The sequence below is a fragment of the Neolamprologus multifasciatus genome, chromosome 20 (assembly GCF_963576455.1).
Source record: "Neolamprologus multifasciatus chromosome 20, fNeoMul1.2, whole genome shotgun sequence".
Lineage (NCBI taxonomy): Eukaryota > Metazoa > Chordata > Actinopteri > Cichliformes > Cichlidae > Neolamprologus > Neolamprologus multifasciatus.
In genome coordinates, this window is record NC_140458.1 from 33,467,450 (window position 1) to 33,478,965 (window position 11,516).

The window sequence follows — 11,516 nt, forward strand, 5'->3', positions numbered from 1 at the left end:
CTCTAAAAGATCTATCACCTCTGGTCTTAAAATATGTTCGAGGGACTACCAGCAGCCTTTGATTAGAAGATCTCAGGCTGCGAGAAGGAGCGTGAAATGTAAAAGATCAGAAATGTAAGCAAGGGCATCACAATTCAAAGCTTTAAAAGTCAGTACCAAGATTTTAAAAGGAATTCTGAAATTTACTGGAAGCCAGTGTAATGAACGTAACACTGGTGTAATGTGCTCTCTTTTTCGTGTCTTAGTTAAAAGCCTTGCAGCAGCATTCTGGGCTAACTGGAGACGGTCCAGATTCCTTTTGCTCAAACAAAGAAAAAGGCTGTTACAATAATCTAAGCGAGAAGAAATAAAAGCATGAATAACTATTTCTAACTCAGACTTAGACAGCAAAATTCGCAGTTTGGAGATGTTTCTTAGCTGAAAAAGGCAGTTCCTAATTAACTGGCGAGAGTGTTGTTCTAGGGACATGGCAGAATCAAAGATCACACCTAGGTACCTGAGGCTCGGGTGAACAGATGAGCCAAGAGAACCAAGATGCTGTTTGATTAGAGATATCTGGTTGTCGGGAGCAATAATTAATGTTTCTGACTTCTCAGAGTTCAACTGTAAGTAACCTTTGTGCCAGGTTTCTTGGCATAATCGGTGTTTGGGTGAATGAGGCAAGTTGTGTAAAGCGCTTTGAGTGCTCAGAGTAGAAAAGTGCTGTATAAGAACCAGTCCATTTACCAAATATATGTGTAAGCAGCCATCAAGAAAGTTTTAGTGCTGTCCTTAGGGGTTAGTGCTGGCCAAGATGTTCAAGTAGGCCAGGGAACTATACACAGCAATCGCACTTGTCAAATACATGCTTGGCTGCAGTATGGACAGATCACCTCATCTGGTTACGCCCTTATTGGTAGCTTTTTGTGTTTAGGAGCATAAACAGCAGCTTGTTCATGACAGTGTATTCTTGGAACCTGGATTCATGCAGAAGTAATGCAGCATAACATGTGTCGATAGTTTTAGGAAATTGTCTTACTGCTTGTTCATAACGATCTCATTTGTTAAAATGTCTTTAAGTCTTTATATATTTTACTGTTCTTTGTTTTCAACATTTATTTTTGCAATGATGTGTTTTCACAAATGATTCTTTTCCTCTGCGAAAGGTGTTGACATCTCACTCGTGTTCAGAGGAAGGTCTGGAAGATGCAGCTAACATTCTGCTGCAGCTTTCTAGAGGAGACGCTTCCACCAGAGACACTGTACTCAGACTGCTGCTCAGCGGCGCAAGACATCTCGGATACACTCTTTGCAAACAGATCGGTAGGTTTTGGGGAAGAGCGTAGGTGCCAGTTCATATTCCTGTTTTTTTTTTTCTTTACAAACTTTTGGAACATTATTTCTTTTCTTTTTTTAGGGACATTACTGGCCGAGCTTAGAGAGTACAATTTGGAGCAGCAGAGACGGGCACAAGCTGATTCACATTCCCCTGACGCACCTCCCGAGGATTCCTCCATATCAGCTAGACTGAAGGGCAAGATGACAAGCAGGTTAGCTCATGACAATTCTCATCGGTCAGTGGCATTATTTTGTCAGCGTAGATGACTGGCAGATTAGGAAAAAAATATTATACTCATTAAATTTGCATTGTAATGATGACTATAAACTCCTATACCTTGTATGTGTCTGTTGATTGGGACACAGGTTTGACGGGTCAGAGAGTGTGGTGATTGTTGCGGCACAGAAGCGCACGCTTGGGGGACGTGAACTGCAGCTTCCTTGTATGAGCTCACTAACATCCAAGACATCGACACAGAAGTTTTTCTTGCGAGTGCTGCAGGTTATCATCCAGCTCCGCGAGGACACACGGCGCGCCAACAAGAAGGCCAAACAGACAGGGCGCTTGGGTAAAAAACATGCTACATATACAGAGCTTTCTTGGTTTTTGTGTACAATATAGTCATCGTGTCTCAATGATTAAAACCCCTTTCTTCCATTTGTGACTGGCAAGGCTCCACCAGTTTGGGCTCAGCAAGCAGCATCCAGGCTGCGGTGCGTCAGCTGGAGGCCGAAGCTGATGCCATCATCCAGATGGTGAGAGAGGGGCAACGGGCACGTCGGCTGCAACAGGCCCCCCCACCCACCGCCCCTTCTGCCTCTGCCGCCGTCGCTGCCGGATCCTCAATGGCTGCCCCCCATCCTCCTGCTGGGGCTGCTGCCCCTGTTGGCACGGCTGCTGCTGCCACGGTTAGCATGGGCTCCACTGACAGCAGGCATTCTTACTCACACAGTCAATCATCATTTTAATGCTTAAAAGTCATCATTGACTATGCGGTGTGACCTTCACAGTGAATTTATTCATACTTGGTGTGGTGGTCATCAAGATACATACTATTAGTCATTTGCCTTGGATTTGGACATTTTAATCTATTAGCCAACCCATTAATTATATTGCACATGCCTTTAAAAAGTAGGAAACTCCAATTCTACCCTTTGTATTGGATTTAATTATTTGTAAACATATTACATTTTACATTCACCCTATAGTCTGCTACTTCAAGTAATTTATGCATTGTGACATCTGCTTTGCTGCTATGATGAACATTGACAGCTCCAACAGAGAGACAGATGGGCCAGTGATTCATTGCACTCTTTATCATTCTTTGCATTGATGTAGTCTAGTTTTGATGGTGCCTAGATGTGAATGTGCTGCCTGCTCCAAATGGTTTGATTTGTTTCACTGAAGTCGTCTGTTTGCTGGCTGATGTTGCTTCATGCTTTTGGCCCACCCTCCCCTTCCTCCCTCCCTCCTTTCCTTCCTTACTTGCTGTGTCAGTGGATCATGGGAATGTCATTTTGCATGACAGTCTCAGTCAAGATTGAACACTATTAGGGATGCTCTGATGTTCTTGGCCAATTGACCCTGTGCACGAGAAAATGCTAACTTCCTGGTTTGAGACCGGATGTGGGGTTGTACATTTCCGGTAGCTTTACTTTGCGGTCAATCGCTACTGCAAAGATATACTCCAAAATCATGTCCGAAACTCAAAAACTGAAAGATCACGTTAAGTTACAAAGAGCAGAAGGTGGGAACACTCACCACTGTTGTGTCATAAAAAATCTAATGATCAATTTTGACGTTTAAAGAGTTTAGATCGATCAGTTGTTTACATCACTCAACACAAGCAGAACTGCAGCAGAAGACACATCGTCCACATTCAGAAGCACATCTCTGTATAGTGACTGGTCTCATGATTTAAACAGGCAAATGTTCAGCATTCAAACTACAGGTGAAGAATAGTCAAACCAGATGTTTCCCCGTTATGTTGATATCAGCTAGTCAAGTACACACCTACACAGCATGTTAACAAACTGTGAAAAAAGCCACACAAAAAGTGAATGATTGCTGGTAAGGGTTTCTATACATTAGTATGTACAAAGGGTATGTTGTAACTTACCTTCAAAATGACAGCGGTCCCTCGCTATAACGCTGTTCACCTTTCACCTCGCTGTTTCGCTGATTTTTTTAGTGCAAGTTTGCATGCTTTTTTTACATCACATTGTGTCCTGCGTCCTGATCGCTGCAGACAATCTCCTCCGTCTCTCCTGTACAGTACAGAATCGCTGCATCGATCGCTAGCAGTGTGACTCTGAAGTGCAGTGCTGTATGTCCACGAAACGTTTTGCACCGTCAAAAAATAAAATTGGCTACTTGATTTCACCTATCGCTGGTTAGTTTTAGAACATAACACCCGCGATAAACGAGGGACAGCTGAGAAATATAACATTTGAATCCCTTTTCTCTTTTGCTCTGAGGCGCTGGGGAAAAATATCGACAAGTCGATGAACATCATTTACAGATATATTGGGTAAATGCCCGAGACATCTATAGAAATGTAAATCGCCGCTTGATTCATTCATTTGCTTAACTTGTTTTGGACCGTAAACCGGGCGCGAATAGGACACCGGAAACAAAGCTCCCCACAGGAGTTTCCGCACCGGAAGTAGCATATGCTAACGTGCACATAGTCAATACTGTATCAAAAACAGACTGGATGAATGTATTCTGTATATACTGTTTAATTTTCAGCCTATTAAAAACGTAACCATAAATGTACCTAAATTTGTTATACAAAACAGATAAATATTAGTCACTGCGCTATTGGCCAATAGCTCAGTTTCAGTAAACAAGATGATTATTAGCAAATAAATCTGTGCATCCCTAATTATTTCCAAACAAGCCATCATGTTAGTCATTATTTTGTTTTGTTTTTTCCCCCCTGTTGTTCACATTCTGTTTCTGCCTCTGGTTCTGCCTGGTTTATTTTCTGTAGTCTGAAGGCCAGTCGGTTTCAGAATCCCAGTCAGCACAGAGAGATGATTCTCCAATGGATGTGGACCAGCCGTCTCCTCTAGAGCAAGACCCTGCACCTCTGGGTATGACTCACAAGCAGCCTGTTAATTATACCTTAAAACACTCTCTGCTTTACTGTGATTTTTGCTTCAGTGGAAGATGCTTACATCTAATTGGAGTTCCTTTAAAAGAAAAAAAAACAAACCTTTTTATTATAACAAGCAGCTGCAATACAGATAAATACGTTTTAATCACAGACTAAAGAGCAGTCTTGTTAACAGTCAAAATGAAATGTATATGACAGCTGACAGCAACGCTGATGCAATGATTCGGTCTATATTGTAACTTTATTAGATGAAGAAGGAAATGGTCAATCAGAGAGTGAAGAGAGACTTCCAGATCTCCCTCTGCTCAGTGAGCAGCTGTTGTTGGATGAACTATGGGATATGCTCGGGGAGTGTCTGAAAGAACTGGAGGAATCACATGACCAGCATGCCGTCCTGGGTAGGTGGAAATTCAGAAATGTACATACTGTGATTTTTATGTTCTACTAATTGCTATCAGGGGTTAAGTAATATGTTCTCCTAATGCTGTTTTCCCAGTTCTCCAGCCTGCTGTGGAGGCATTCTTTCTAGTCCATGCCACAGAGCGAGAGAGCAAACCTCCTGTGAGGGATACACGGGAGAGCCAGCTTTCTCACATCAAAGATGAACCTCCACCACTGTCTCCAGCACCTCTTACACCTGCCACACCTTCATCTCTAGACCCATTCTTTTCCAGGGAACCATCCTCCATGCACATCTCTTCAAATCTGCCACCAGACACTCAGAAGTTTCTCCGCTTTGCTGGTAAGCCTAAATATTCAAATAAGGAGAATGATAAAGCTTTGTTTTAGTTTTCTTTTTTTTCTTTCTGGCTCTTGATGAAGGCGGTCGCACTTTTCTCCTCTCCGCCTCCTCCTCTCCCTTAGCTTCCCTGCTCAGCCTCTTGTGTCCTTGTCTAGTCTGTTTTTTTTGTATTACTTTCACTGGAACACTCTCTCACAGTCTGTTCTCTAAAACCTACAAGAGGAATTATGGATTTGATCAACTGGTCCCTGAATGCAATTGACACCCTTTTCTCAACGAGATGTCTGGGCTTGGGTGAGCCTGAGTGTCCTGGAGGTACTTTCCCTGCCGGATACACAATGGACAGGTGGAATAACTGGAGGGTCATGTGCCTGGCGAGACTGTCGATCGAAGACGCTGAAGATATCTACCTATTCGGAACCATGATAACAGGGTTCTTGCTGATCGGAGCTGGCTTGGCCCTGGTTTATCGAAGAATTAAGAAAGCGGAACCGGCTGTTCAAACCCCCACAAGGCTGCCCGCTGGGATTGAAACGATGCTGCTCTTTGAGCACAAGATCGACAACATCACGGAGCGTAAGTTTGATAACATCATGGAGAAGCTCGCGGCTCTCCAACGGGAGATAGTGTCGGACTGTTAGAACAGCTTTGAAATTCATACGAGTTGTTCGCACTAAAGTAAAAACGACCATCACTTCGTGCGGCTACCACTTCGGCGCCCGCTGTGGTCTCAAGGCTTGAGCTGAACAAAAACACCCTGATAACAGACTGTGCTTAGACTGTTCTTCCTATCCTACGCAAGGCCACCTGGGTTGGCTGGAAGACTGTTTACTTAGCCTGGCAGGGCGAAGGACAGTGTCTCAGCTGAACTCTGGACACACACACACAGACATATATATACACATGCAGATATACACTCATCCCCCCTCCCCCTCCAAACGCCTTCGATGTTTATTCCCTTTCGATGCAGATGGTGGATCAAGGAGACCAGCGCATAGGCTGCAGGCCCGGATGCACTGTCTACACTGGCTGTCTCTCACCCTTTACTCATCCCTGTTGCTTGTCATGTGTTTCTTTGGTGTATTAAGAGTTTTTCATGTGCAGAGGTGTTTTTTTTTTTTCTGTTCTCACACTGATCTCCCTGTTGGAGCTCAGTCTGGGGGAGTTATTTTTTTCTCCTTATCTTTCCTCATGTTGTGCATCCTCCATTGTTATACCTCTCTGACCTGTCCTCCCCATGTGATGTTTTTGTGTAATGTATGTATGGTCGGAGGGTAAGATGGCGCCGCCATTGCGCTGGCAATGGTCGGCAGCCTTAACATGAAATTTGCCACTCATGGGACTAATAATGGTGTCTTATCTTATGGTATATGTTCTAATGGGAGTCCTTACTCTTTATTTCTAGAAACTCACCGCACAGTACTTAATCAGATCCTGCGGCAGTCAACCACTCACTTGGCCGATGGACCTTTTGCAGTACTGGTTGACTACATACGCATCCTAGACTTTGATGTTAAGAGGAAGTAAGGAGAATTATCTTCAGCTTAAATTTTGTACTTTGAAGTGTTCCCTTTTTTTCTCCTTTTTTCCCCTTTTCTTCCATCGTTGACATGCTGGGATTTCTGTTTGTCTCTGTAGGTACTTCCGCCAGGAACTGGAGCGGCTGGATGAAGGCCTGAGGAAGGAGGACATGGCAGTGCATGTGAGGAGAGATCATGTGTTTGAGGACTCGTACAGGGAGCTGCATCGTAAGAGCCCAGAGGACATGAAGAACAGGCTGTAAGGCTTCATTACTCTTTCTGTCTATCTGCACGGCTCCTCAATTCAAACCCACTCAACTTGATCCACTCACCTTCCCTTACAGGTACATTGTTTTTGAAGGGGAGGAGGGTCAGGATGCTGGCGGCCTGCTGAGGGAATGGTACATGATCATCTCCCGGGAGATGTTCAACCCAATGTATGCCCTGTTCCGCACTTCACCAGGGGATCGTGTCACCTATACCATCAACCCATCATCGCACTGCAACCCCAACCATCTCAGCTACTTTAAGTTTGTGGGTCGTGTTGTGGCTAAGGCGGTCTATGATAATCGGTTACTGGAGTGCTACTTCACCCGCAGCTTCTACAAGCACATCTTGGGCAAGAGCGTCAGGTATTTGAGCTACTAGCATTTAAACCCAAGTGACCTAATTGTCGACACGTTGCACCAGTTAGTGTAATGATCTCAACAAACCCATGCCTAGTTAAATACAACACTAAATGTTGTGGCAACCGGAGAACCAGTCAGCTATAGATTTTTCTTGAACGTGCCAATAATATGATTACATTTCTGTGGTATTCCTAGGTATACGGACATGGAAAGCGAGGATTACCCATTCTTCCAGGGCTTGGTTTACCTGTTGGAAAATGATGTTTCCACCCTGGGCTATGAGCTGACATTCAGCACAGAGGTTGGTGTCTATTCTTTATGTATTTTTTTTTCTGTTTGATGGAATTTAATATGTTCCTTAAAGGTTCGAAGTTCTCATAGAAGTGCTGTTAAGGTTTAATTACCTGAACCCTTAAAAATGCTACTGCTCTCAATGTTTTTGACGGTCTTTGACTGTATGTGTAGGTCCAGGAGTTTGGGGTATGTGAAGTCAGAGACCTCAAACCAAATGGAGCCAATATTTTGGTCACAGAGGAAAACAAAAAGGAGTATGTGCACCTGGTGTGCCAGATGAAGATGACAGGTGAGTTTTTTCTTAATACTAATGCTGCATCAGTGAAATTAAATGCTAAAATAATTGGTGTAGGCAAAAACAATAAGTCATCAGCAGATGCCATTTTAAACCAGTATATAATGCAATCTAAATGATGCCACTAGGTGGCAGCACTGCAGCAGGATTAAAGATGCAAAGTTGAGCTACAACCAAACATTATTGAGAGATGCTTTGAATTTTCAGGTGCTTAACTGAAAAATGAACAAATTCTCACTCACTAGGTGCAATCCGCAAGCAACTCGCAGCCTTTCTTGAGGGTTTCTACGAGATCATCCCCAAGAGACTGATCTCCATCTTCACTGAGCAGGAGCTGGAACTGCTCATTTCTGGCCTGCCTGCTATTGACATCGATGACCTCAAGGCTAACACTGAATATCACAAGTACCAGTCCAGCTCAATCCAGGTAGGGATGAGGAAATGTTTGCAGTGTTTTTAATTGTTTGGTAAGATGTGTGCACGATTCCTCCTGGAGGACTTCACAAATACACCAGCATGTAGCTGAACAGCGAATACTATTTATTTATTTTGTTAATATGGAGCAGCTTGAACTTAAGTTTCCACCTGTAGAAGTGATGCAGACACATTTGGTTCGATAAAGCGTTTCATTTGAACTTTCACACATAGCGCTGAATATGATTTGGGAATATTGAAAAGCCTTATAAATTATCTTAAATGTTTCTTGATCACAAGACACTTGCATATTGCTTAAGAACCACATTTTCTTACTATAACTGAAACAGAAATGTATGTTTGTAACTCGGATACATTTTTTTTTTCTTTCTCTCCTTTAGATTCAATGGTTCTGGAGGGCCTTGCGGTCATTTGATCAAGCAGACCGGGCCAAGTTCCTGCAGTTTGTCACTGGCACATCCAAGGTTCCCCTCCAGGGTTTTGCAGCTTTGGAAGGCATGAACGGCATCCAGAAGTTCCAGATCCACCGTGATGATCGATCCACTGACCGCCTGCCATCTGCTCACACTTGGTAAGCATGTTGAAAGTTGATATGGCACAAATATTTGTAGACGGTTCAAAAGAGCAAAACTTTAAAACTGTAATGTTTTGTTTTTCATCCTCAGCTTTAACCAGCTGGACCTTCCAGCCTACGAGAGCTACGAGAAGCTGAGACACATGCTGCTGTTGGCCATTCAGGAATGCTCCGAGGGATTCGGACTGGCTTAAACTCTGAGACTCTTAACACACAGAGACATGCATACACTTAATTTTAGGTTTGCCTACTCCTTACACATTCACATTGATAACCTTTGAACGCACACACCAACATAGACATTACTGGATTACTTGTTGAATGGCCTAGACTTGCTGGTTTCTATTCCACATAAAACAGATAAAACCAGCAAGTGAAATAGACTGATTGACATTGCGTACAACACAGAGAGCCTCATTCTGACACTGTTGTGTCTCCCTTCCCAATTTAATGGCAAATGCAAGAGGGGATTCAAAGGATAAAACATGGACTAATATAAGAGATGTTTTCTTCATTTAGTTTGATTTCTCTGTACAAAAGGTTTGGGAGTTTATTATGTTCAATCTTTTTTGTTCTCTGGCTGTGTAAAAAACAAAAAACAAAAAAAAGATTGTTTGAACAGGATGGTTATAAAACCTTTGGGGAAAAAATGTTGGTGGTTTCCTGTTGCGAATTTGTGACCTCACAAGCTTTGATGACGGGGAACATTTTTATGAGGGGTATATGAACAACTTGAAAAGTTTTGGAGCTATTCACAAAAATGCACTTTTCAAAGTTTTGTGGCATTTTTAAGGATGGTACAAAAATGAAGAGAAAACCTGAAGGAGATTTAAAAAAAGAAAAAAGAAAAAAAAAACATTAACCACATAAACTCTAGAGTATTTTTGGCTATTAAATCGCTGACCCAGCCTTGAGCCTTTGAATCAGAGTGGAATAACTACATGAATAAATGCGTAAAAATGCGTTCATTGTCTCTTTTAACAGTGTTTTAACCACTATTTGCAGCTAATTAATTTCATTAAAGGTGTCTCTATTCATAATTCTACTTAGCAGTTGAACAACCACAAAAAAAATTGTTGCCAGTCCGACACTTGCAAACCCTTGCAATGCTACGAATCAGACTGACTGTACGAATCAGACTGACTGACTAAGCATGTAATAACTGATGCCATCGTGAGCAGAGTGCCTGCTGGGTAAAGGGATCAGTTGGAACCAGAAGAGGAGCCCAGCTTGACCCAGTTTGGCCTCCATTCTCAAACCTGTGTGTGGTTTTCATTACTGATGAAAGAGAGAGACAAAACGATGGTACACACACATTTTAACCTTCACTGTCAGATTGCCACCTTTCCTTGGTTTGAACCAACCTGAAGATGTGATCTACTTGTGTGTTCAGTTTTGAAGTCAAAGGACCAACAATGGTCAGGTTATCTTGTCGTTTTGCATCATCGCAAAGTTTATTTAGGTTTGTCGTTACTTAAATGGGTTGTGTAGTCTAAACAAAACAAATCTGTTATAAGTTTGACTCTTATTGTCATTGCGTGGTCATATTTAGTATGAGTACAAGGAAACTGTAGTCCTCTCCCACATCGGTGCTAAAATAAGACAAGCAAAACACAATTTCTGGAGTCTAGCAGCTTCGGTCGGTTAACAGTTAAACATGTTGACATACCAGGTAGCAAAAAAACACAATGGGCACAAATTGTGTAAGTTTTTCTTTTTAGTTTAGACCATTTCAAACTACAGGCTACCCAGAAACCACGTGTGTGAATTGACTCAAGTCCAAAATATTACTGGAAACCAGACCACATGACCACAGCTGGACAGAACTGCACACCAACACTTAATCTCAAGCCTTTCTGCTCTATATGCGCTACTCACATCTGTTTTCATTTGTTTTCTTATTGTCTTACCTCAGAACACCCCCCCCCCCCTCCAAACCCCCCAAAAACTGATATTTCCACTGAAGTAGAAGTTATGGTAAACGATACTGTTGATGATTTAGTGAGAAAACTTAATGATTCAGTACTTGAATAACTGTTTAGCTTGGATTAATTTGACTTGTCAGTCTCTGATTATTGATTATTTGGCCCACTTTTCTTTAAACGCTTCATGTACAGCCATTCATTCATTCATTCATTCATGTGCAACTCTCTTAAGGTGCTGCCACAGCATTTCAGTCTGGATTCACTGAACCACTGCAACACCTTGAGTCTGTTTTTATTTCCTTTCCTCTCCTTCACAGTCATTATGTTGTAGGTATGCTACTGTGCTTTGGATCACTCTCATGTTCTGAACCAATATGGGCCACGCTTTAGCTGTCAGGTAGGTGGCCTCACGTTTGACTCTAGAATACTTTAATATTCATCAGAGTTCATTGATAACTTGGTGACTATAAGGCTGTCCAGGTCCTGTGTCCCATCACCCCTCTACCACGGTGCTGATATGCTGGGTTTCATCTCCACTTTGGTCTTGTTTGTCTAAAGGACATTGTTCCAGAGGTTTTGGGGTTTCTTTAGATGCAACTTTGCAAACCCAAACCGTCCGGTGACAACTTTCTCTTAGCAGCCCTTCAGTCTTTTTGTAATTGT

The 11,516-nt window shown here is 42.5% G+C and overlaps 1 protein-coding gene across 17 annotated transcripts in view; it reads left to right on the forward strand.

The window, feature by feature from the left end:
* The window catches only part of huwe1 (HECT, UBA and WWE domain containing E3 ubiquitin protein ligase 1), a 49,658-nt gene extending 39,767 nt beyond the window's left edge, over positions 1 to 9,891 (forward strand). For 14 of the 17 annotated variants that reach the window (XM_085146869.1, XM_085146864.1, XM_085146876.1 and 11 more), the window contains 15 exons: positions 1,146 to 1,302; positions 1,397 to 1,529; positions 1,684 to 1,886; positions 1,991 to 2,226; positions 4,314 to 4,416; positions 4,688 to 4,837; positions 4,936 to 5,181; positions 6,587 to 6,704; positions 6,820 to 6,960; positions 7,046 to 7,333; positions 7,526 to 7,631; positions 7,796 to 7,913; positions 8,165 to 8,346; positions 8,735 to 8,925; positions 9,020 to 9,891. In XM_085146869.1, coding sequence (XP_085002995.1) covers positions 1,146 to 1,302; positions 1,397 to 1,529; positions 1,684 to 1,886; positions 1,991 to 2,226; positions 4,314 to 4,416; positions 4,688 to 4,837; positions 4,936 to 5,181; positions 6,587 to 6,704; positions 6,820 to 6,960; positions 7,046 to 7,333; positions 7,526 to 7,631; positions 7,796 to 7,913; positions 8,165 to 8,346; positions 8,735 to 8,925; positions 9,020 to 9,122 — 2,475 coding nt within the window. In that variant the 3' untranslated portion in view covers positions 9,123 to 9,891. Of the gene's footprint in view, positions 1 to 1,145; positions 1,303 to 1,396; positions 1,530 to 1,683; positions 1,887 to 1,990; positions 2,227 to 2,590; positions 3,013 to 4,313; positions 4,486 to 4,555; positions 4,600 to 4,687; positions 4,838 to 4,935; positions 5,182 to 6,586; positions 6,705 to 6,819; positions 6,961 to 7,045; positions 7,334 to 7,525; positions 7,632 to 7,795; positions 7,914 to 8,164; positions 8,347 to 8,734; positions 8,926 to 9,019 lie in introns of those variants that run through there. The other 3 variants (XM_085146877.1, XM_085146878.1, XM_085146879.1) reach the window with 3 other exon arrangements.
* Positions 9,892 to 11,516: the final 1,625 nt, after the last annotated feature.